At 37.0% G+C, this 27,382-nt stretch overlaps 1 protein-coding gene across 1 annotated transcript; it reads right to left on the bottom strand.

Annotated features, from left to right (window-relative positions):
* Positions 1–797: 797 nt before the first annotated feature.
* DLD (dihydrolipoamide dehydrogenase) lies at positions 798–27,382 on the bottom strand. The gene is made up of 14 exons (XM_006046424.3): positions 27,225–27,382; positions 25,408–25,486; positions 17,800–17,879; positions 16,971–17,039; positions 16,323–16,392; positions 14,851–14,951; positions 14,401–14,544; positions 13,878–13,979; positions 4,580–4,770; positions 3,778–3,948; positions 3,300–3,489; positions 2,730–2,867; positions 1,633–1,722; positions 798–1,545 (listed from the first exon to the last, which is right to left on the bottom strand). Exons 1-14 carry the CDS (start codon positions 27,261–27,263, stop codon positions 1,480–1,482), a joined length of 1,530 nt encoding a protein of 509 aa, XP_006046486.2. The 5' UTR covers positions 27,264–27,382; the 3' UTR covers positions 798–1,479.

Raw genomic sequence — 27,382 nt, 5'->3', positions numbered from 1 at the left:
AACTTCAGCCCAAGTGAAGCTAAAACAGTTGAGCAGAGATTTCAGCTGCATTCCCCTCCATCCCACACACATAAAGACAACAAGAGTTTGGCATTCAATCAAGTTAACTGCTCACTAAAAAATTCAATATTTTCCAGAGGTAACAGAATCCAGTCTTTAGAATGTATTGATTTATAAGGACTGTAATACAATTCAAGACCACTGGACATGTGAAAAAAAAGGAAAATGTGACCTATATGTAAATAAATTAAAACCTGAAGGTTACTAAACATTTTCCTTTAATCTCTGATCAACTGATATCTTATTCTGCATAGCCTTCTGCTTATAAACTATATTCTCCAAACTTTCCTTAATATATGTTCCTTTAAATTGCCATCAAGTGCACTGCAATTTGATGAATAAATGTGAATGACTTATGCAAAAGTCTCTTTAGTATTTAACACTTATTTGTTTTAAGAAACAGTCATTTTAAATATTTATCAATAAATATTACTCTTTAAAGAAAAAGTCAATTTTACCCAGACAGGATAAACTGGAAATCCACTTAGGAAAAGAAAGACGATTAAAGATTCCCTTAGGTTGCTTCTCCAAAAATAAATGCTAAACGTTTAGTAGGTATTGCTAAAACAGATCAAAGGATGATGACCTTTTAAATACCTTAGTATTGTCCTACAATGTGGAAAGAAAAGATACATCCTGGTCTATAAAAGCAATAATAAAGAGTAACAAAAATATACACTAGAGGTAGTCAAAAAAAACTAGGACCATCTTGACATCCACTCAGAATAACCAGTAAATGAATATTTAAGACATATTTATTTCTGTGTCTTCATTTTCCACTGTAATACATTGCTTCTCCATCTGATACTTGATTTTTGTATATACACTGCCTTACTTTGGTTAACTGTATAACTATACTTTAGACCTCAACAGAACCTTAAAAATCTAAACAAAAATTTTACCTCTAACCACCAAGACATTGGGGATTAAAATAACTGAGATCATCATTTTTTATTTACATCAGTTTATACATGTTTCCAACTTCTTCTAATGACTGTTTCCAATGTGAAAACCAAGTTTCAAATAACCTGATCACCTTGGTTCAAACAGAGCTATTCACATGCCATACTCTAGCTGCATCCATGTAAGTAAATCCTGTATCAGAGATAAAAGCTACTTCATATAAATTCAGTGACATTGAACCCTTCATAAACAGCATGAAAATATGGGTTGAAGAAAATTTTCCAGGAAGCTACTATAAGTAGCTTTTTTCCTGCAGATATTAATGCAGTGAAACAATATTATATTTATTTAAAATATAGATAAGAGATTATTCAATTCTGTCCAAACCTATTAAATACCTTCCAAAAGTTTCATAATTCAGTCCTAGAAATTTTTGCAGCTGTGAGCATTTCCTGTTCAGAAATGTGACCTCTACAAAAGTCCCCAGGAAATTGCAGAAAAATATAATCTTCTAATTTAAAAGTTGATTGATTTGCCAAATGATGCAGCCAAGTTTGCTTCTCTAAAAGCTTCTGATAAGGTCTGAAAGGGAAGAAATTTAGAATTAAAAACCAAGTATTTGTGGGTCAGAAGAAAACTTAGGTAGCCATTAATTGTGTGTGTTGTTACCGGATGTGCATGACAGACTCGAGCTATGTCTTCACAGGACGCGCCATATTCCAGTGCAAGTGCAGCTTCATTTACCATTTCACCAGCACCCTTTAAAACAGTAAATCAAGAAGTAATTCTGTTTCTATGGCAAAACAACTACCATCTCATAGGACAGATTAGAATAGTTCTAAACTGCCCCCAGTTGGAAAAATCCTAACAGAAAACAGTAGCACAGAAGAGCTTGGGCTCTGAAGAGAAATGGCCTGCATTCCAATCTTACCACTTACTACCTCAATTACTCACTGACTGTGCTTCATTCCATTTTACTCACCTTAAAAATGGGATGAACAACACCTACTGCACAGAGCCCTGAAAACCCAAGTTAATGCATGTATTTAGGAAAAACTGTTACAGAGTAAGCACTCAAATGTTCTATTATCATCACTGATACATCAGATACCTAGGGGAGGGCATACTTCAAATGCAGTGGTAGGAAAGGCTTCTCTTAGAAGGTAACATTTGAACCAAGCTAAATAAGCCAGTCATACAAAGATCTGGAGAGACAGGATTCTAAACAAACGGTCTATAAGCACAAAGGTTTTAAAATGGGACAAGTTTTGGCCTATTAAGAAATTGTGAGAAGGTGCTCTCACTTTCTGAGATGGCCCATACTCTGTGGAGTATGTTTCTCTCTAAATAAACCAACTTCTCACCTATCAAAAAAATACAAAGAAAAAAAACTGAGAGAAGGCCCATGAGACAGGGAATTAATGAGCAAAGAGAATGACTGGAAAGAGATGATGTCAGATAGTCAGGACCAAAATTCAGTGGAGCCCTGGGTGTAAGTCTGAAGTGGAAAGGACCACCAGAGAGTTTTAAGCAGGCAAATGGCCTGGTGTGTGTTTTAAAGGGAAAACTTAGTTGCGGCATTGAAAACAGAGGATATGATAGGCAAGACTGTCAGTGCCAGAAACAACGCACAAAGAGGCTATGTTCAAACTTCTGCTAGTAAATAATAACCTCAGAATGTAACCACTAGGTGGTTTTAAATTAATGTACTAAATAGCAATGTTTTCCAGAAATCCTAATGGGATTTCTGGCTTTACAATACTCACTGGTCCTAGAATATGTGCTCCCAATACTCTGTCTGTTGATTTCTGCCCGAGAATCTTCACCATGCCATCTGTGTCAGCGTTTGTCTTAGCTCTGCTGTTAGCAGCAAATGGGAATTTCCCAACTTTGTATTCAATACCCTGTGAGAGACAGAAATTGAGAGCTTACATAAATTCTCAAAAAATTCATTTCCATTTGCTGAAATCATCTACCATTTATCAGAACTAAATCCCAAGAAGGCAGTTCTTCACGAAGCATATAGAAGGAAAGACCAAAAGGTTTATCACAGAAAAATATTTTGGAAACAAACATCAAGTAAATTCAAGTGTCAGCCCACCTGGAAATACTTCAAAGTCAAATGTAAGACCTCTAGAATTACTAATTTTTAAATACAGGCAAGCAAATACTCTCTCCTTTATGATACTAATAAAATAAAAAATTATTCAAACTTACCTATAATGTTCTACATAGTTATTAAAATGCATTAATGCAATAATGACAGGATTCTTAACCACCATTGTCATTAGGTCAAATCACACGTTAAGAATAAAACCACCCTCATTCAGAATTACCTCTTCTTTCAACTGCTCTTCTGATTTCCCAACCCAAGCAACTTCAGGGTGTGTGTAAATCACCGATGGTACACAGTTGTAGTCAATGTGTACAGCGCCACCAGCCATCCCTTCAACACAGATAATGCCTTCATCCTCTGCTTTGTGAGCCAGCATTGGACCAGCAACCACATCACCAATTGCATAGATACTGCCACAGAGATCAACACAAACAGTGAACTTCTGAAATCACAGACACTCATCTTCTGTTATGCCAGAGTCAAAAACTATGAGTTTCCAGTTAGTAAATGACCAAAAAATAAATCAAATACAGCTCTTCCAAGTTCAAGTTCTACACTTTGCATAATCAAAAATTCAATTAATTATTTTTCTTTTACAGGTTATAATTTTACTATTCTTCCCCAAAGCCAATGCATTTTTAAGGCATGACAAGTGTTTATTTAAAATTATTGAAAATGCAGGTAGGTATGCAACTTACTTTGGAATTTTAGTTTGGAATCTGGTATTCACTGGAATTCTACCTCTAGGATCCAGCTCAATCCCAAGCTCTTCTAGTCCCAAATTCTGAGTAAAGGGTCGTCGGCCGATGCAAACCAGCAGTACATCACAAGTGATAACTTCAGCTTTACCACCAGAAGCAGCCTCAATACTAGGTAGTAAGCAGCATATAATTGTAAAACACATCCACATGAACAGCTGACAGATATTGGAAACTTAAGACCAGACATTACTCAAGTATTAATGACAGTCTATTTTAATCATAAATAAAACATAAATCAGGGTCAGGCAATGAAAAATGTACATATCCTCTACAGGTCTATCATTTGAACCTCACAACAAAAGGCTGTAATTAACATGGTTTAAGAACATAGATCCAAGCTCAAGTAGTGCTTCTGCCCCCACCAGCTATGAGACATTAGGCAAGTTACTTCAGTGTTGAGTAAGTAGAATACCAGGCACATAGTAAGCAATCTAATCAATAATCTTACTGATTTCCCCATGCATCTGTCTAAAAATAATGATTTTACTGAATGTTGAGAGTTTAAATTGTTCTGAATGTATACTATGAAAAAGTACATAACAAATGAGAACACTGGGTTAGTTTTTCTATCATCAATGCAATCATGAATTTCAGAGGGCTGACTGGATAAGCAATACTGAGCTACACTATACAATAAAGTGGTACTAAGTTATAAAAAATCTGATTCTTAAAGCTAAATGTTTTTCTTAAAGAAACACACAGAAGGATATCATATCAAAAACAAACGTAGCATACTTACGAAACATCAATTTTTCCATCTGATTTCTTAGTAGCACCAGTAACTTTTGTGTTTAATTTAAATTTAAATCCTTGTTTTTGAAGGATACGTTGAAAGTTTTTAGATATTTCCATATCAATTCCAACACCACCAACATGACCCAAAAACTCAACTGCTGTCACGTCTGCACCAAGCCTTTGCCAAACTGAGCCCTGCAAACAATAATCATGAAAATAAAGGCTTTGATAGCAAATGTTTAAAAAATCATCTTAAACAGTTTATTGTAAGGTATTTTCCTAGGTTACTATGTTCCCATTAGAAACTCTGAGGTTTAAAATTAACACTGTGACAAACGTGTATAACTTCATACATTTATTCATTCAGCATTTACTGAACACCTACTATACGCTAGGCACCATTTAGATGGTAGGTATACATCAGTGAACAAAACCCTGCCTTCAGAGACCTTAAATTCTGATAGAGAAGACAAATAAGTTGAATTTATGCAGAGGACAGTAAAGTGTAATGAGAAAAATAAAGCTGAAGTACAACCAGGACTACTGCAATGAGAAGGACTGCAATTTTAAATATGTGGTCAAGGGGAAGACCTCGTGGGGAGCGACAACTGCACAAAGACTTGGAGAAGGAATGAAATATACTGGTAACTGCTTCAGAAACAGGCAAGACTGTGAAAAGGAAGGCTTTGAGGGGAAAGAAGTAACCTCTTTTTACTAATGACTGATGCTTGCAAAGTATTAATCTAGCTTCATATTTTATCTTCTCAAGATAAACGTTTACTTTTTTCATTCAAATTATAATTTAAACTAAATGCTGGCATTTTATTTTAACATTTTAACAATTATAACTTGTGAATACTTGTATGTCAAATTGGCAATATGAAGATAATTTTACAGCATTAAATAAGCTATGAAAAGCTATGAATATATCCTTTGCAAGAACTTACATTAAAATCACCTAATAATTTAAAATTCATTGTAAGACTTTAGCAACTGAATTAAGTTCATGTATTTATTTTTTATATTTCATGAATTTTTGGGGTGAGAGCTGAGTTAACTAGAGGCAATACAGTGACACTAAAAATTCAATAGCAAACATACACACAAAATAACTCGAAATTATGGACCAAAATGTAAAATCCAAGACTGTAAAACTTTTAGAAGAAAACAGGAGAGAATCATTGTGACACTGAGGAAGGCAAAGACTTCTTAGCTATAACACCAAAGTACAATCAATAAGAGAAAAAAAGTAAATTAGACTTCATCAAAATTAAAAACTTCTCTTCACAAGACAGCATTATGAACACAAAAAAGAGAAACCACAGGCTAGGAAGAAATGTTTGCAAAACAACTATTTGATGAATGTTTCCAAAACAACTACTTAATAAAAAAAATATTTGCAAAACTATTTGATAAAGAAATGTTTACAAAAAAACTATTTGATAAAGATCCTATGCAGAACTCTCAAAACTCAGTAACAAAACAAATGGACCCAAGAAAAAAACATACAAAACATTTAAACAAGTACTTCAAGGACATAGAGATGGCAAAAAGCACATAAAAATATGCTTAACACTGCAACACTAGAGAAATGCAAATTAAAACCACAATAAGATACTACTGCACACCCACCAGAAAAGCTCAAATCAAAAAAACCAACAATACCAGCTACTGGTGAGCAAATGGAACTGAAACTTACAGTGCTTGGGGAGGGAGTTATAAAATGATGCAGCCCTTTTGGAGAACAGAGTTCCTTGAAAGGTTAAACACAGAATTACTCCTAGGTATATACTCAAGAGAAATGAAAACAGACGTCCAAACAAAAACTTGTACAAAAATGTTCATAGTAGCATTATTCATGTTAGTCCTGAAGTGAAAACAACCCAAATGTTCATAACTAAAGAATGGATACAGCACATTTTTAAAATTCACTGAATGGAAAATTATTTGGCCATAAAGTGAAATAAGGTATACCTAAATATTGAGAACATTATGCTAACTGAAATAAGCCAGACACAAAATGCCACATATTGCACGAATTCCATTTATATGAAATGTTCAGAACAGGCAATAGACATAAGAAGCAGATTAGTGTTTTCCAAGGACTGGGAAAATGGAGAAATATAGAATGACTGGCAGCTCAGACAGTAAAGAATCTGTCTGCAGTAAGGGAGACCCAGGTTCAATCCCTGGGTGGGAAGATCCCCTGGAGAAGGGAATGGCAACCCACTCCAGTATACTTGCCTGGAGAATTCCATGGACAGAGAAGCCTGGCAGACTACAGTCCATGGGATCATGGTAAGTCGGAAACGACTAAGCAACTTTCACCTCTTTCTGGAGTGATGAAAATGTTCTGGAATTGAGATACTGATGACAGATGCATAGCTCTGTAAATACACTAAAAATCACTGAACTGTACACTACAGTCATTACATGATATGTAAGGTATAGCTCACTACAAAAAAAGGAATCACTCCTCTGAATCTAAATCAGAATAGTAAGAAACAGTTAAGAGTAGAAATGATAAGCAGCAGCACCATCTTGAGAGAACAGTAAGCAAAGCTAGACAAGTGCCATATTCTTTAGGAAAGCTGATTTCAAAATCCTTAGATAGGAAAACTCCAGTAATATCTACCATTTATTCAGAGCTTATTAAATGCAAGGCACTACGGTGCCTTAAAGGTAATTATTCTTATCCTCGTTTTTATAATGGATCAATTAGTTCAGAGAGGGTAATGAATTTAACAAAGACATAAAGTCATTAAGAGACAAAGCTAAGATTCCATTTTAAATCTGTCTGATTCGAAAGCACTACATTAAACTGTAATGGAAGAAAGAAAATGAACTGTAAAAAATAAGTCATATGAATAATCTTCATGAGAAAATAAAGAGATACGTATGTCGACACAGTAAGTTCTCCATAAACCTAAATTTTTAAAATGACATGTAAAAATTATTTTAATATAGTAACAGACACCAAAAACATTGTGTCAAGATGTTTAAATGACTTGAAGCTTGCAAAAAATCTAATGCAAAAGTGCAGAGATGGAAGAAACAGAGTCATTGCCTTGGGCTATTATTATGCTCATTAAAAGGAAGTAAAGCTATATGATTCCTTTATGTTTGTTTGTTTTATCCATTGGTGACAACAATTTTCAATGTGGCGTGAAGAGAAGAAATAGCATTAAAATAGAAGTGAAGCCCCAAATAAAAACTAATTGTTTTGGATGAATTAATTCCCAAATCGAATAAATTAGACCACAGAGTTTGGGTAACAGTCAGTGAACTTTGGGAACTTAATTAGCTTAAGAGCACTGTCAGAGGTGGGAAAGAATAGATTCTAAAAAAGAACATTCCTAGAGATTAGCTCAAGATGGTGGAGTAGGATATGAGTTCACTCCTTACAAAAACACATCTAACTGCTGAACAACCACTGACAGAAAAAAACAAACTCTGGAACCTTCCAAAATGACACCCTACATCCAAAGATAAAAAAGAAGCCACAAAGAACAGTAGGAGAGGCACAACTGCGATAAAATTAAATCACAAACCAGTTGGGTGGGCCACTCACAAATCTGAGAACAATTATACCATGGAAGTTATCCCACAGGATAACTTCTGAGATACTTCTGAGCCCCATGTAGGCCTTTCCAGCCTGGGGGATGGGAATGGGGAGGAGTTCCCAGAGAATCTGGCTTTGAAGGCCAGTGGGGTTTGATTACGTTACCAGAGTGGAAGGGTGGGCAAGAGGGATAGTTATGAAGTTTGGGACTGATATATACACACTACTGTATTTATAATGGATAGCCAGTGAATAAGTCAGAAAGAGAAAGACCAATACTGTATATGAATGCATACATATGGAATTTAGAAAGACAGTGCCGATGATCCTACATGCAGGGCAGCATAGGAGACACAGATATAAAGAACAGACTTTTTGAACTCAGTGAGAGGTGTCAGTCAGTCAGTTCAGTCACTCAGTCATGTCTGACTCTTTGCGACCCCATGAACTGCAGCACGCCAGGCCTCCCTGTCCATCACCAACTCCCGGAGTTCACCCAAACCCATGTCCATTGTGTCCGTGATGCCATCCAACCATCTCATCCTCTGTTGTCCCCTTCTCCTCCTACCCCCAATCCCTCCCAGCATCAGGGTCTTTTCAAATGAGTCAGCTCTTCGCATCAGGTGGCCAGAGTATTGGAGTTTCAGCTTCAACATCAGTCCCTCCAATGAACACCCAGGGCTGATGTCCTTTAGGATGGACTCAGTGGATCTCCTTACAGTCCAAGGGACTCTCAAGAGTCTTCTCCAACACCACAGTTCAAAAGCATCAATTCTTCGGCACTCAGCTTTCTTTACAGTCCAACTCTCACATCCATACATGACCACTGGAAAAACCACAGCCTTGACTAGATGGACCTTTGCTGGCAAAATAATGTCTCTGCTTTTTAACATGCTGTCCAGGTTGGTCATAACTTTCCTTCCAAGGAGCAAGCATCTTTTCATTTCATGGCTGCAGTCACCATCTGCAGTGATTTGGAGCCCCCCAAAATAAAATCTGTCACTGTTTCCACAGTGACACTGTTGTCACTGTTTCCATCTGCCATGAAGTGATGGGACCGGATGCCATGATCTTTGTTTTCTAAATGTTGAGCTTCAAGCCAACTTTTTCACTCTCCTCTTTCACTTGCATCAAGAGACTCTTTAGTTCCTCTTCACTTTCTGCCATAAGGGTGGTGTCATCTGCAGATCTGAAGTTATTGATATTTCTCCCAGAAATCTTGATTCCAGCTTGTGCTTCTTCCAGCCTAGTGTTTCTCATGATGTACTCTGCATATAAATTAAATAAGCAGGGTGACAATATACAGCCTTGACGGACTCCTTTTCCTATTTCGAACCAGTCTGTTGTTCCATGTCCAGTTCTAACTGTTGCTTCCTGACCTGCATACAGGTTTCTCAAGAGGCAGGTGAGGGTGGGATAATCTGAGAGAATAGCATTGAAATATGTACATTACCATATGTGAAATAGATGACCAGTGCAAGTTCGATGCATGAAGCAGGGCACCAAAAGCCAGTGCTCTGGGACAACCCAGAGGGATAGGGCGGGGCGGAGGGGGGTGCTGGACCAGCACACATACACACCTGTGGCCAATTCATGTTGATGAATAGCAAAAACCATCACAATATTGTAAAGTAATTATCCTCCAATGAAAATAAATTAACTAACTTAAAAAAATGTTTTTAAAGAAAACAAAATAGATAGCCAACAAGGATGGTCTATTATAGCACAGGGAACTCTGCTCAATATTATATAACAACCTAAATGGGAAAAGAACTTGAAAAAGAAAAGATACATGTATATGCAATAACTGAATCACTTTGTTGTACACCTGAAAATAACACAACACTGTTAATCAACTATACCCCAATATAAAAACATTTTTAAACAAAAATAAAAACTGAAAAAGAATAGATTCTGAAATGTGGAACAGAGGTCAATCCCTCTTAAATACTAGAAAGTAGAGATTTTTAAATAGCCAGTTTGACAACCATTAGACACTACCATAAGTGTTTCAAACAGGTCATGTAAGCTACCCAAATTTTATTTCTGAAAGTTCTTCTGGGCTGGTTAATGCAGTATATTTTGGTATCGGAAAGGTAACCAGTTATGTTCATAACTGGTAAAAGGCTGCAGTATCAGGGACCTCCCTGGCAGTCATCCAAGATTCTTGCTCTTCCATGGAAGGGGAAGTAAGTCTGATCCCTGACCAGGTATCTAAAGATCCACATGCTGTGTGGTATGGGGGAAAAAAAAAAAAAAAAAAATTTTTAATTTAAAAGCTTTTTAAAACTAAAAAAAAAGACTGTAGTATCAGATGGCTTTTAATACTTTGCATTGACAACCTGAATAACACTAGAGAATGCTTGATTAACCAATTTCAGATAAGATCAGATGATGGATCACACGCCTTAGTTAACATACTTCCCCAACTTATGAACAAGACAAAGCAAGAATTAGCAGTTAAGTGTAAAAGTGACAGAATCAAGACAAAGAACTAGGCTGGAATACTGGGTGCAAGTGAACAATATTAAATTAAAAGCAAGGATAAGGTTCAAAGCCCTTTATTTAGGTTTTAAAAAAAATCAGAATTGCTCAAGCAAAAGATGTGAGGTTTTCATCTGACCACAAGCTCAATATGTGCTAAAAACAAACGAACAAATATCAAAAAACTGATCTTCAAGGGTTACACAAAGAAGCATATTATGCATATCGGAAGACTAAAAAACATTCTCTCCAAAACCCAGACTATTTTGCTTAGTTTGGAACATCATTTAAAAATGACAAACTGGACTGGATCAAAAGGATGACAATGAAATAATGGATCTGTTATCTAAAAAACCTAAGTAAGAGTCATTAAGAAAAGCAATGGAGATTTAAATATGACTAAAACTCAGTCTCTGCCTTTCAGGAGCTTATGATCCTATAAAAAAGAAAGACATAAACAAATAAATGCAATATATACTATTATCAGTAGATAATGAAAACATGTAGACACATTACACTAGACTCAAAGAAGGAAGGACTGGAGTTTTCTTAAACAGAAAGTGAACTGAAGTCGCTCAGTCGTGTCTGACTCTTTGCGACCCCGTGGACGGTGGAGCCTGTCCATAGGATTTTCCAGGCAAGAATACTGGAGTGGGCTGCCATTTCCTTCTCCAGGAGATCTTCCCAACCCAGGGATCGAACCCGGGTCTCCTGCATTGCAGACAGACACGTTATCATCTGAGCCACCAGGGAAGCCCCCAGAAGTCTCCACTAAAAAGGTAACTTCCAAGCTGACATTTGAAAAATATTTATTATACCAACAAAAGTTTATTAAGCAACAATAACAAAAGCTAATATATGAGTACGTATTATATATCAGCCACTATGCTAGATGCTAAAGACACACATTAAATGAAACAGCCGGCACCTCTAGCCTCATGGAGCTTATGATTTAATGAAAGAGAGACAAGTGAACAAATAGTATCAAGAAAGTAAGATAAATGCTAAAACAAGGACAGGGTGCAATGGAACACTTAGCAAGAGTACCTAAGGACATCCACGGTAGGCAGGGAAGGGCTCATAAAGCACGGAAACTCACAGAGGGATGAAATGTTCCAAACAGGAGGAAGGCCTGATTCAAGATAAAATACAAAATGCAGCTTGTTCGGGAACTGCTATTTCAATATATCCTGAACATAGTTTGAGAGGGAGAGGGCTTAGAAATGAAGCTGGAGACTTGAGCCAGCACCAAACAATATTTAAGAGTTTGTACTTATCCTAACAGAGGATATATTCATGAGTTACCTAACAGGTAGTATCACATTAGAACCCACGGAGAGGTCACTTACAGTTCCCGAACGTCTTCTTTAGGCCTCTACATAGATGGCAGTACCACTCACTGAGGTGGGAAATGTTAGAAAATCAACAGGTTTTGTTCTGTATTTTGGTAAGTGAAGGAGGGAAAGACAGGTCAAGTTACACATTCACTGAGTGCCTGTGAGACCTACAAATAAAGATACTGTAAGCATTCACATACAAAAGCTCAGAGGTAAGGAGAAAGGATTAACTGTACATATATTTATGAGTCTTCAGGTAACTGGTTAAGAGTGAACAGAATATTCTCTGAAAAGACAAAAAGAATCTAGGAGAGAACCTTGAGACAGAATCTAGAGTAATAGTAACAATTAAAGTGAAGGCTGAGAACAGGAACAAAGAAAAGTCAGCCCAAAGGGTAGATGGAAAATCCAGAGTGCTATTTGCAGAGAGGGTAAGGGAAAAGTTTCAAAGGCAAGAAAATCAACAATGCTGTTTGCTACCAAAAAAAGCAGTGAAGAAAATAGTCTACTGGATTGAGCAGTAAAGCCATACATGCCCCATCAAGAGCACTCTGATGGCACAAGAAGCCACGGATGAAGAGGTAAGTGAGAGCTGATGAAACACAGTGTGGGCATCTCTTCCAAGGAGTCTGGCTGTGGAGAGAAGGTAAGAGGGGAATCAGGAACTTAAGGAGGACACAGGACCAAAAAAGGCTTATGTTTGTGTACGAAGTCCGTATCTTTAAGTACAAAGGCATCTTAGCATGTGTGAATGCACATCGGTACCCTCAGAGAAGCAGGTTTAAATGTAAATGAGAAGGAAGCGAAAATAGGAGAGAGGCGGAAGACTAAAAAAAATACAAAAATAAAAATCACAAAACAAAGTCTCCAAGAAAGCAGGAGACAGTGCACTCCCAAGCACAGGTGAAAGGCTGAGTCTCAGGGCAGAAAGCATGCACACAGACACAGCAAACAAGGCAAGAGAACAGTGTAACGGCGGGCAAAAAGACTTCCAAATCCAGCCATCGGGTTGAGGGTGTATGTCTTTCTCCTGGTGTAGTCAATATCCTGGGTATAACATAAAAAAAGGAAGTTGAATCCAACCAGGACCAGAGTTTTGCCAAGCAGATATGACAGAACAGAGAGGTAAGGGACTCAAGAACACCTGTATGGAAGTTGTTAGTGACGCACTATGGAATCTAAGCTGCTTGGAAAGCAGTCAAGACGGGATAAGGGCACAGAGCAAAGACACAGAGGAACCCAGGGACTAGAAAACATGATAAACTCAGCTATTCTTCAGCTAGATAGGCTCTCTGAGGAAGAGGAAAGGAGTTTATGGTCAGAGAATAAAATGTCTGGATTTGTGATTTTAGAAGGACAGGTAAAATGGCCCTGGGAAAAGACTCCTAAAACAGAGGGAAGAGGTCACTGGACAGAAATAAAAGTTGCCAGATGGACAAGAATGGAGAACAAGATAAGCAAAAGGTATGAGACAGCATATTATTCAGAGAACGTCAAGTAATTTGCCATTTCTAAAACTTGAGTTAGAGGGATCACAATGAGGATGGAGATGCAAGAAAGAACCACATCATATAAGTCATGTCTTTATCTGAAATGCAATTCACTCAGAATGAGAGCTGTCTGCTGAAGAGCTGGAAGATTTAAATATCTGAAGGGCTGGTAGATCTTTAAAAATCAGTCCAATTCTAGGGAATACAAAAGCTGGGAAGATACAGGGAAGGAGATTTCAAAACAAAACAAAACAGAATGTTCTAATGAGTAATGATTACTTAAACAGATTATCTTGAAAACTATTACTAGATAGTATTTAAACAAAACTCAACGCTAATCTGCCTGTGATGTTATACAAACAATCAGAGGAACTCTAAGTCCTTTCCAACTCCACAGAAGTAATAAGGGACAGAAAAAACATCACTCACCAATTCTACACCTATTACTCCTGCACCAATGACAACCAATTTTTCTGGAACTTTTTTTAAAGACAAAGCACCTGTAGATGACACTATTGTATCTTCATCAATCTGTTAATAAAAAAAAAGAGACAGACAATCAAAATTACTTGAGAAAACCTACTGATTTATAATCTGTGATCTTATTCAGTATAATCACTAAAAATATTAAGTCATTTATTTGCTTTGAGCTATTTATGACTTTTATCCATAGACTTAATTTTATCAAAACCCATTAAAAATGGCTCACTTAAAAGTTTATCATGTAGCATCTCAAAATAGAATGGTCAACGTTAACCTCATATTGAATTCAAATATATCATAATATAAAGTGTTCCATTTCTGGTCAAGATCACTGCAGAATAAAGACAGGCAAATTCCCAAAGCTGAATGACTGTCGACATACAGTACTTCAGTCTCTCATTTGAAGTTCATAAAGAACATAAAATATACTTAGGCAGAAAAGTTGTGCAGTTGTAAAACATGTAAATACCGTAATTCCAGGAAAAGGAGTGACTTCTGAACCTGTGGCTATAAGAATGTTCTTTGTATCAATAACTTGAGTGCTGCCATCGGCTTTTGTGGCGGTGACCTGATTTTTCCCAGTTATCTTTCCATATCCATTTACATGAACAACCTTTATAAAATAATATTTAAAAATTCACAAAGTTTAAAAATAATTTTTTGGGTAAACAAACATGATTTGTAAGAAAAAACTATTAAATAAGTTATCCAATACAAAACACCTCCTTACTTGGTAACACTACAAATGGCGCCACAAAAATTTTGTTACATGCATCGGGGAAATCTATTTTAGGCTAACATACTGTTTTAAATTAAACATCCTCCTGCAGCCAATTTCTAACAGCATCACTGTCAGCATAAAGCAATGTTTATCATGTATATAAAATAATGCAAAAATCTGAACATAAAACGCACTAACCTTATTCTGTTTGAATAAGTGGGCAATTCCACCTGTTAAAGCTTTTACTGCATTACTCTTCTGCTCCATCATCTTCTCTAAATTCAAACGAACTTCAGACACTGTAATTTGTTAAATAAATCTTTAGTCCATAGCTAAATTCCTGAAGCAATGTGATATTTTTCACTAATCAAGGTCTGAAAAATTGCAGCCTAATGCATACAGAACTGTATAAAAGGCTGTATTAAAATTTTTTAATCTAATAACTGATACAATAATCATAGCTGACAAAAGGCCAAAAGCATCCTATGACAATAACAGAACACATCACACTATGTAAAAAGTCCACCTTCAGGAAAAATTAAGTCCAAAATAAACTATTACACCCCACTCTGACAATACAGTCTTTAAACACCTTATGACAATTATAAGTCTGGAAGATATTTAAGTAAAAATAACAAAATAAAACATCACTGGAAATTTTAAACCAAAGACAATGCTAAATTTCATGAAACAAAAGCTAGTAAAAAATCACATCTGAAAACTTCAAATATAGTTTAATATAAAAGAGTTTAATCAACTAGATTTTACTTACTCATTTAATTCACAAGAAAACTCTGAAGCAACAATATAATAAAGAAACTCAAATTCCAAAAGAACTTCAGAAGCAAGAAGAGTATGTCAGAAATTAGCTCAGGCAACCAATACATATATTAGAGATGAGGAAACAAAGGCCCTAAGAGATGTGATCTACTTAAGGTCACAGTGCTAGAACATGAAGCTTTGCCTACAATGCACATCTCTGATTAACTCCGACTCTTCTTCCCTTAGTAGGTACGGAAAGTAAACTTTGATTCTACTTTTCATCTAGTTTAAAATATTTGCTTTAATGTATGTACATCACTCCTATACCTATCTGCCTACACTACAGCCCAAGCTTTCAGAAACCTACTACTACAAAGAAATAAAAATCAAATTAGCCTCCCCCAGCACAAGGTGTATTTTGACCTTTCCTAGGACTCTTCTCCTGGATGTATCTGTAAACAACAATAATTGGAGAAAAAGGACAAAATGAAAACAGTCCAAAAAGAATGAAGGGAGATACGACATACCAAATTAAAACATTATGAAATGTCCATTTCCACTATGCCACCTCCTTCCCCCTCTCCTTGCATCTTTTCACTACCAACGACTTTAGTAGACCTTCCTTCTTTCACCACTATTTGTGCATTGCACTAAGTAATCCAGCGCCTGCCTAGTGATCTCGTAGTGATCTCTAAGTTTTAAGGAAACAAAAACTGAGTCTTCATACACACACACTCTGTCTCACACACACACAGGTTAGCAAAGGAACAGAAGATGTCATAGTAGAAACATCATTAAGATCTGTCTTACTCTTCCCTCACTAACCATATATTACACTGTCATCAGACACAAGTCCTTAACCAGAAGAGCCAAGTGATGATATTGCTAAATATGAAAGGTATACATACTTTCAATTCCCCTAGATGCAAAATCTTTTCCATGGGCCAAATGGTAAAAGTGAGAGTTATTCAATAAAGCCTAAAGGAAAAAAAAAAGACTAAATTATCAAATTTCACAAACTATATACATGCAAAAACCACTTACAAAATGACATTCTCTACATGAAATAGCATATAGGACTACACCAATTCAGTTTCTGTTCTTACATATTTAATGTAAGAAAAACAGTAACAACTTAAATGTTCAACAAAAAAGAATGAAAAAACTACTTTACTTTCTTTAAAAGCAAAGGATTACGTATACAACTTCAGAATGTCAGGTTAAAAAGGCAGTTATTTTTCATACATAAAGGGCTTAAAAGAAGAATTTACTGCCTATTAATTGTTTCGCTGGAGAGGAAAGCCAAAAAAATGGAATCAGATCCTGTCATCAGAGCCTAGCTCAAAGGCTAGGCATTCTGAGACAAGGAAGTTATTTCAGGAATGTATGGCAGGCTGACAACAGTAACCTAAATTTTAACAAAGAAAAAAATGTGTTTTTATCATCTCTGGGTTATTTTTTAATAACTGTATTAGTTTAACATTCTAATCTCAATATATCCTTCCAGTTGGTGGCTAATGGAAAAAATTTCTACACTGTACAAAACATATGCTCACCTTAGAAGGAATACAACCAACATTCAAGCATGTTCCACCAAGTGTTTCATTTTTCTCAACACAGACTGTCTATAAGCAAAGAAAACATTATTTATTGCACATAACCTGCAATGTTTCAGTTCACTAAAATTCCAAATGTATGTCTTAATTCTTCTACAAAACATGCTACTGAAAGTGTTTGTGAGAATGAAATATATAGACTCTTTTAAAATTTATTATCTGCATAATACTAACCCAAAAGTGAATCATTCTGAAAGATATTTGTTTAAAAACCAAATCATGTTTTTATTTAGCTCTACTACTCTATCTTCCAAAGTGTGTGTGTGTGCAGGCCAAGTCACTTCGGTAATATCCAACTCTGTGGGACCCTACAGACTGTAGCCTGTCAGGCTCCTCTGTCCATGGGATTCTCCAGGCAAGAATACTGGAGCAGCTGCCATGCCTTCCTCCAGGGGATCCTCCCAACCCAGGGATCGAACCTGCATCTCTTAAGTCTTCTGCACTGGCACACAGGTTCTTTACCACTAGCGCCACTTGGAATTCCCAAAGTGTGACTAGAAGCCAAAACGAAAACAAAAAATATGGGGGGGGTGGGGGGGGGGGGGAGGGGTTGTGCGCAGTAGAGAGGGGATAATGACTTCACTTTCCATTTCACAAAAATACTACAACTGAATAAATCCTCTCTCTTCATTAGTCTCAGACCTAAATATAATTTATAAAATTAGCAAATTATTTATCATTATTAATTACCTGCAAAGTATTTTGTGAATGTGCTCAACCTTTCCCAAATGAAAAGGAAATCAATGCCTAATCTGAGCTTAAACCTTACCTTGAAGCCTAACTGGGCAGCTTTAATAGCAGCAACATATCCTCCAGGACCAGAGCCAATTACTGTCACATCAGCATCGACTACAAACAAAGCAAATTGATACAAAACAATAAATTGCTTATCACTGATCAAAAGCATTACAGTAAAAAAAAAAAAAAATCTTGCATTTTATACTCCCAAAAAGTGCAAATAACCAGCATTTTCTACATAATACTATTCATTCCGAGGTACCCGACATTCTCTGACATAACTGAAAATGACACAGATTTTTAAATTTTGTGTTCTATGTATTCATTATGGCATATCAAAATATAACTGAGTTCTGTACCCACTGTATCCACTGACTTTGCTAAATTCCATAGTTTTATTGAATGATAATGGACAGAGATTTAGTGACATAGCTGTATAAAGGAAAGAGCCTGAGCTTTGCAATCTGTCATACCTGGCTTCAAATCTTAACTCTTATCATTTATTAGCTGTGTGACTAAGTGACTTCATTTTTCTGTCATATAGGAACAATAATACTGCCATAAACGACTGATGTTTGGATTAAATAAAATAATTTCGTATAATACCTTAGTTCTTTCAATAAATTCAAAACCGATTATATCCTTTTCAGGTACTTAACTTCTAAAATAACGGGGAAAATTCTGCTTCCCTATAATACTTGGCAAATACGTTCTGAACTATTTGAATAATGATAAATTTTGCACAGTTTAATAGGCTAAACAGAACACTCAATGAACTATTCTGGACATTTATCATATAAAAATAAGAAACTGAAAATTAACTTTGATCAGTAGTCTCAGGAGTATAATAATTATGAAACAAATGTAAAAATAAGTTCCAATTATTCCCAGTCTTCTCAATGCAACATCAAATCAAGCAACAATAACCATTAAGAGTTAGAGACAGTCTCCCTTCTCCCCCATCCACTGTCCTTACAATCTCAGTGACTCTAAAACTTAGTAGTTTTAACACACTTTCACATATGTTTTTCTCGGAACTTCCTAGGAGAAAGGTAAGGATGGCATCTCTCTCTCTCTCTCTCTCACAGGTAAAAAACACTAGGTTAAAAAAGAAAAAACCCACTAGTTTCAGACAGGTCAATTAAACTTGCCCAAGGCCATCTAGCAGCCATGTGACAGAGACAAAATTAGGCTTTTTGTCTCTCCTTCCAGTGGTCTATTATTTAATATTACTCCGTTCCTTAATTTCAACTACTTCAAGAGCAATAATCAAGCTGCATAATTACTAGCTATCTAATCTTAGGTGAGTAATTTAATCTGCTTCACCTTCAGTTTTCTCATCTGCAAAATAAAAGTGAAGTCGCTCAGTCGTGTCCGACTCTTTGCGACCCCATGGACTGTAGCCCACCAGGCTCCTCTGTCCATGGGATTTTCCAGGCAAGAATACTGGAGTGGGTTGCCATTTCCTTCTCCAGGGGATCTTTCCGACCCAGGGATCAAATCCCGCATTGCAGGCAGAGGCTTTAACCTCTGAGCCACCAGGGAAGTCCTCTGCAAAATAAGGAGTACACAAAAAAATATCTACCTCACAAGGCTATAATATAGAACAAATAACATGTGCAAATAGCTTAGCACAGTACCCAAATGTATATAGTATTTGCTATATAATAGCTATATTCTGATCTACAAAGACAACAATTTTAATTTCTTATCATCCCCTTCCCCACAAAACACATACCCCCTAAGGGATGGGAGTAGAGTATCCTTTAAAAGACTTTTGCTGGCCTCAACAGAATCACAGAAGCTATGTTGGAGGACAAGTAATAGGTTATCCAACCCAGTTATCCACAAAATCTAAGACTCACCCTACTGAATAAATTAAAGCACTGATCATCCTTGGTAATAATTTGGGTTACTCATACATGAAAAAAATATAGCTAGACTAACACACAATAAAAAGTATTGTATCAATTCTCCTGATCCATTTGTGCTTTTTAGCCATACTGCTTAGTTCACTCATTCATGTTCAGAATTAAGTATATAATAAAATATATTTTGATTTTCAAATAGAAATGTCTATAAAATACATTTCTATTTTCAAATCTTGAACCAAATGAGGACCTAACCAACATCCCTTAGTTTGGGTCTAATTTTTAATTTCACAGTAATCTAAATACAAGCTAAAAAACTTATTTCTTGCCTAAATTTTTAACATATTTTAAATTATAATATACAGGTTTATTGAATAAACTTAAAAACAAAAAAGTCAAAAACGTGTGTTTTATTTCCCAATTTACTATGTGATCTTAGGTCTTTTTCAAAGCTACAGAAAATACCAAGAAACAGTTCAGCTTGCACTGAAGATACTGGATGTTCCATTCCATGAGAATCCCACTAACATGCTAGGAAGCACAAAGATGAAGGGAAAGAAGAAAAGTCTTCATTTAAAGATCTGTCAGCTGAAGTATAGGAGGGCATTCAGTTCAGTCGCTCAGTTGTGTCCCATTCTTTGTGACCCCATGGACTGTAGCACGTCATCATATGGGTATGATTCAGGGCAAAGTTTTAAAAATAAGCCATTATTTAGGGAAAGTATACCAATGTCTGCAATTTACTTTGAAATGCATCAGAAAAGTAAGATGAATGAATGGGTATGTATATGAATGGACAGACATGTGATAATGTAAGTACAGAAAAATGTGAAGAATCCATGGGTATTAACTGTAAAATTTTTCCAACTTTTCTAAATATTTGCCATTTTTCAAAATAAAATACTGGAAAAACAATCCAGCCAGCATTCACTTTTAGCAAAGGCTGCTTGCAAGTGAAGGGTTATAACACATGATTCTGACTCACCATGTCCTTGTCAAAAAGTATTTCTCAATTTGGTTCCTATACATAGTTTTAAAAATTAGGATATGGCAAAGTAGTTAAACAAAATACATTAATTTAGAGAACATTTGACAGAAAATTTTAAAACTAGCATCAGCCTTTAAAAGTGAAAAAGAAAAACAGAAAAGGAAATGCAAATTGATAGCCTAAGAGAAAGATGACTAAGCCAAAACAGCAAAGGACAGCTGGATAGTAATCTGCATTTCAGGTGGCAGTGAAATACCAAGAGGAAGCTATCAGGCTGATACTTAAAAAAAAAAAAAAAAAAAATACTGGGTACAATAAGAGGTGACCAACTTAGTCAATACCATGAAATGAATGGAAAGAAAAAGCAGGGAAAAGTGCTCTAAAAGTTACAAAATATTGCTTATTACACCATTAGGAAGAAACTAAGGATACCATATAATCAAGGCTATCACTAAAATAAAGGTGTCAGGCTACAAACCAATTATAATCATCAACAAATACAACATGTGTATTAAAAAGTCAGTCTGCAATATTATTTACCACTTGGATAATTTACTACATGCCAGGCAGTGAGCTAAATGCTTCTGGTTGTCTTATTTAAGACTAAGGACATCTGTTACATAACTATTACTGCCATTTAACAGGGAGAAGATAAGACTGAGGGGAATTAAATAACCTGCATAAGGTTACACAACTAGTAAGTGATCCAGCCAGCATTTACGCTAAGTTGTTTAGATTCTGAAGACTATGCTCCTGTACCATTATGCCTTCCAAACCACTCAGATGGTCCCATCATCTCCAGGGCAATCAGGAATTCCAAGCAAAATGACAAAAAATTCTTCATTATCAGAATGAAATAAAATTTCATGAATGCCTACCCTATGAGGAAATCATCACTATCTTCAGAAATCTCACAGTATAGTTAGGGAAAACAGGTACATATCAAAACGTAGAGAAATCAACTGTAGAAAACAATTAATAATTGTTTTCTAAGGAACAAGAACAAATATTATAAGGCAGTAATCATTAATTGCCAAATTCACTAAATGAATATGAGAGCTACATGATAAGGTTTATCATGTTTTGTTGTGTATTGGGGGGAGAGAGACTTTTTTTTTAATGTATTTATTTTTTAATTTTGGCCACACCCCACAGCATGTGGGACCTCAGCTCCCGGACCAGGGACTGAACCTGTGTCACCTGCATTGGAAGATGGAATCTTACCCACTGGACCTCTGCGGAAGTCCCATGTTTTAAAATTATCAATAGCCTTAATCTTCAGCCTATTTCCATAGTCACATTCTATACCTTAATCACCCAAAACTGCTTGGATTCAAAGAAACTCTTGAATTTTAATACTTTACTTTCTGATCATAATCCTACAACCTCCTAGTTCATGAGGAAAGAGAAACACAGTAAAAGAAGAAAGAATGGTGAAGTAAAACAAATCTGAGTTCAAATATAAGCTCTACCATCCCTTAAATTCTTGGGAAAATTATTTCATCTCCCTGGGCTTTGATGCAATATAGCCATAATAGTGACAGTAATACCTACATGCCGGGGTTGAAAGGCCAGAGGTAAGATATGTCAAGACCCTGGGAGGATGCCAGGTACCTACTGGGCACTCAACACATGTTTCGTCTCTCCTTAGATCCATCTCCCATCTTTGGTCTTGCAGCCTCCAGTCGATTCCCACCCTCCACAATACCCTATACAACTACCTCGGTATTACATCCTGACAAAACCCAACTCAGATCTTATTCTTTTGCTTCTCATTGGTTTCCCTATTTCTTGTTAGATAAAGTTCAAGTTCCTAAGTACACATCCAAATCTCTTCAATAACTTTCTCCAGCCTCATCTCCCATCACATTCTGCTCATCCACCAGTATCATGTGGTTTAAGCTTCAGCAATAATGAATTACTGGTAGCTTGCACCCAGACCTGTGTTGGTCTACCCACATACATTCTGCTCCACCTACCTAGAAAATAAATGCTGAGAGCATACCTTTCACATTACAGACACTATTCTAAGCCATTGAGCTACCAATAAATGGCAGAGCCCTGGTTCTTACAGTCTAATGAGAGAGAAAGAAAAAGTATAAAAACTCCGAATGTGCAACCAGAATGAGCTCTAAAAACAAATCTGATTATATCATGCTCCTGCTTAGAACACTTCAGTGACCTCCAACTGCCCTTAAAATAGTGTCTTTTGTAACCTGGAAACATCAACTCTCAACTATCAACATATTCAGCCACACTGGCCCTTTCAATCTCCTCAAATGCACTACACTCCTTCTCATGTCAAAATATCCCTACATGCCATTTCTTCTACCTGGAACACCTCCTTCCACACATGCTCCCACAACGCTTTTCAGATATCAACATTAATTTCCTTAGGAAAATAATTGTGACCAGTCTCAATCCATATATAGCTATCATATATAGCTATATGCTCCATCAATGGAGTCTTCATCATAACTATAATAATTTGTTCAGTGTTTATCTTCCCCCTGCAAACTATAAAGCTACATCTTGTCTGTCTTGTCCTCTAGTGTATCCCAGCAACTAGTATAATAACCAGGACACAGTAGACACTTTGTTGAAATAATGAGTAAATGAACAGATGAATGTAACAAATGTGACTAAGTGCTATAAGTATCTGTCATGAAATGGGTCATATCAATAACAACACAACCTGATGAACTTGGCCCAGATTCAGAAATCACCCAGATGCTGTAACAGGGACTGTACCATAATAAGCTCAAACTTCTCAAGCTGGTCAACCAATACTCATCTAAGGAGACAGGTCAAACAGATCAGTGATTAAGAGTGTGTAAGTTCTAGAGTCAGAAGAATTTCCCCAGCTACACAGCTGGTACATGACAGATTTCCTAGCTCAGCTCTCTAAACTCAGGTCCTCAATTTCATAAATGGAGAAATCAGCAGTACATAACTGGTGGGGCAGCCACAAGGATTAAAGACTGTGCTTGAGACAGAGTAAGCACTTAATGCATCAGCTAATATCACTGTTGTTGCATCAGTTAGTATCACTGTTGTTTCTGGACACTTACTATGTACCAGGCACCATACTGGATGCTTGTGATAGAACATAACTAAAACAGACATGATCCCAGGGTTTATTCAGTAAATAAGAACTGAGTACCAACTGGTCTATTTTCGGTGATAAGCAGTCACATTCAGTCCTTGCCCTAAAGAAGTGTACACTCTTGAAGAAAGGTTAGTCATTAAATAAATAACTCAGACAAATATAAATACGTACATAAAATACTTGTTACTGCATCCAACCAAATACTTTACACACAGTATCTACACGAGTACTAAAGGATTTATAATCTACTCAACATGAATGCTCAGTTATGCCTGCAACATTACAATCTAAATTCCTGCTCAGGGACAGCCTAGCAGATAGAAGGTACTAAATGAATCTTTGTTGAATATGTAACACCAAAGGTGCAGAGTGAGCCATAAAAAGTCTTTATTTGCATGCTTTGGAAACGAAAATCTCCTGCTGAATTAAGAATTTCCATTTAACAAAAGAAACAAAGAGTGTATACCAACTATACCTCAGTGAAACTGAAAGAGAAAGGGGATATAACGGGTTGAACTTTCTCCTCCACCAAATTTGTATTTTTTAAAGGATTTTTTTGACCTGTTCAAAGCAAGGGTAAATCACCCACTGTTGGTCATTACTGACCAGAATCCTCCTCCTACCCTCTCTCCTAAGAATAAAATATACCAAATGACAGTAGTCTGACAACAGTTTAAGGATACAGGAAAAAATTATTTCACAGAATTCAGGAAGACCAATGGTCACAGTTACCCCCAGGTAAGCTTTAAGACATCAACATACAACTTTACTTATGATTATACAAGAAATTTCAAAAAATGTCAAAACATGATTTCAAATAATCAATAGTCTTGGTACTGGGAAGCCAAAGTATCTTCTTATAAATCCAAGAACTTCCTGTTTTAAATACCTTTTTTTTTAAGTACATATCCTTTATAGAAACTTCAAAAATACAGAAAAGTGTAAAAGAAGAAAGTATTCATAATCCATAGCTTCCTTTCAGGCTACATTTTTCTAATCTTTAAAATGTGCTTTTGATAAGCCCATTAAGATTTCCATTCAGCACAGAAAGAGATGTCTCCTCATTCTAAACAGTGTTAAGCAACTAACACACTCAGTCTTACCAGAGGACAGAACTACCTTTTTATTTTCTTGGCGTAGTATGTGGGCTCTTAGCTCCCAGCCCAGAGGCTGGACCCAGGCACCCTGCAGTAGTGTCCATAACTTTAAAACGGAAACCCCCTAGCCACACTAACCTTCTTGCTATTCCTTAAACCACACAACTCAATTCCTACCTCAGACCCTTCTCATTGCTGGTTCCCTCTGCCTGAAATAACCTTCTCACACCCTCACTTTACTCAGGCCCTTGCATAGAAAAGGCCTGATACACTATCTAAAATAGTCTCCTTACCCCCAATTACCAGACTTCATTTTCAATCACTTCCCAAATTATTTCCCTGTTTCTTGTATACTGTTTGTATTTTACCATCAGACTTCAAGTTCTGTAAGAGCAAGGCTTTTTCTTGTTCACCACCTGGAACACATTACGTGTTCAACAGAGCATTTAAATGAACAAACATTTGAACAAATGAATTCTATAGCTAATTACTATTAGTTACTCTTAACATTCACTTGCTTTTACATTTAAATATAAAGGAAATATGAGCAAAACCTGTCTTACTAAGTACTTACTTGGTTGATCTGCATAAGTTCTTAGTGGCACTACAGAAACTCCTTGCAGACCATGAGATATTCGACTGAAATGGCCTCTCTGAAAAAAAGAAAGAAAATGATCCTATTATGTAAAATATGAATTCAAAACTACTAGAGATCCATGAAGTCAATAACGAGTCAAATGTATCGAGCAATGATTGCTAATGTATCTTCCACTGACACAGGGAGGTTACACAACAATTTCTGCTCTTTGTAAAAACAATCAGCTTGCCACACTTTTTTTTATAAATGTTCAACATATCATTTCATTTTTTTACCTAACTAAAACATGTTATTAAATGGTGCTTACGTTTTATTATATTTTCAGAAGGCATGGCTAATTTTTGGCGCCAGAGATCATTTTAATGGCATTAACTAAATGTTTAATGGAGAAGGCAATGGCACCCCACTCCAGTACTCTTGCCTGGAAAATCCATGGACAGAGGAGCCTGGTAGGCTGCAGTCCATGGGGTCACTAAGAGTCGGACACGACTGAGCGACTTCACTTTCACTCTTCTCTTTCATGCACTGGAGCAGGAAATGGCAACCCACTCCACTGTTCTTGCCTGGAGAATCCCAGGGACGGCGGAGCCTGGTGGGCTGCCGTCTATGAGGTCGCACAGAGTCGGACACGACTGAAGCGACTTAGCATAGCAAAGCGTTTAAAGTTCCAGCTTAAGTACTTGAATAATCTACATTATGAAAATCCTTTTACATGTAATTATTGTTTCCGAAAATCAAAACTACCATGTACAATCTATGGAGATGTACCTGAACCATACAAAAGGAACAGAAAATTAGACAAGATACCTTAGGAAAATGCACCATGTACTCAGACCCAAGAGCTACTCGTGTTACAAACTGCATCATAATCTCCACAACAATCTCTAAACATGGATGGCTACTATTTTTCTAAGAACAGTGAGGCACAAAGGAACAATTGCAAATAGCTCCTATCAAAGTAGGCAGTGAAAAATCCTACACGTTGATCTAGGAACGCTGTTTACTTCAAGGCAAGGCTTGCACCTGAGGTGAGGACAGCGGACCAAAGAACAGCAGATTAGAGACCAGGGCTGAGTTTCAGTCCCAGCTCTCTCACTAAACGTAAGACATCTAGCTTGTTACATTAACTTCGCGAAACATAGGCTACTCATCTTGAAACAAAGGAGTCTAACTTCTCTATTATTTTTAAGGTCTCCGTCAATACTGTATTCAGTCACAAACCCAAATATATACAATTTGGCTGTATTCGGTACATTGATGTAAAGGGAAGGCTATCTTGATAACCTGCTACAATTAAAAATACAAGCTCTAAGGGGGAGGTTAATGCACGCTTGCTTAAAGCTGCAAACACTAAAGGGACCTTTGAGGAATTCCTGGGGCCAAGAGTTAGGGCTCAGTCTGAGTCTTTCAAGCGGTGGCCCAAGCCTGTCTACTGCAAAAGGCCCCTAGGGCCGGAATTAGAACTACGAAAAAGTCAACCATAACGGGCAAGAGTGACTCCTACTTTCTCCGCCAGGGTGGAAGGGCCTATGCGGGACTCGCAGGCTCCAGGCCCAGGCTTGGGAGGGCACTGTGTGTGATTGTTGGCCGTCACACAACCGGCGGAGCTCTCCACGGCCCAGGCATCTGCCTCCAAGCCGCCGCCCCAGCTGAGCGGGTTCAGGGGTGGAGTCGCAGGTGGTCCCGGCCTGGCCGCCGGTCTCTCCCACACCCACACTTAGGCCGCGTCCCGGATCCCGTCAGTGGGCCTCTCTGGGCCTGATTCAGCACGACCCCACCCAGTGGGCCCTCACCTTGACCAAGGAACAGTACACACGACTCCAACTCTGCATCTTGCCGCTACACTTTCCTTCCTGCCAAGGCTTTCACCTCCGCTAAGCGTCTCCGCCGCCTCCCCAAGGTCTCCCCGCCCTGCGCATGCACGAGCGCGGCCTACGTCATCGGTCGGGCG

This window comes from Bubalus bubalis, chromosome 8, assembly GCF_019923935.1.
Source record: "Bubalus bubalis isolate 160015118507 breed Murrah chromosome 8, NDDB_SH_1, whole genome shotgun sequence".
Classification (NCBI taxonomy): Eukaryota; Metazoa; Chordata; class Mammalia; order Artiodactyla; family Bovidae; genus Bubalus; species Bubalus bubalis.
The sequence above is the reverse complement of the archived record's forward strand: the minus strand, read 5'-3'. Positions and strand labels throughout refer to the sequence as shown.

Bases quoted from the DNA above. Each gene is read 5' to 3' on its own strand.
- DLD (XM_006046424.3), bottom strand. From the start codon at position 27,263: ATGCAGAGTTGGAGTCGTGTGTACTGTTCCTTGGTCAAG. The intron at 17,880-25,407 runs GTAAGTACTTAG...CTTTGTTTGTAG, and splicing joins AACTTATGCAGATCAACCAA to TCGATGCTGATGTGACAGTA. The intron at 1,723-2,729 runs GTGAGTATTGTA...ACTGTTTTAAAG, and splicing joins GAGCACATATTCTAGGACCA to GGTGCTGGTGAAATGGTAAA.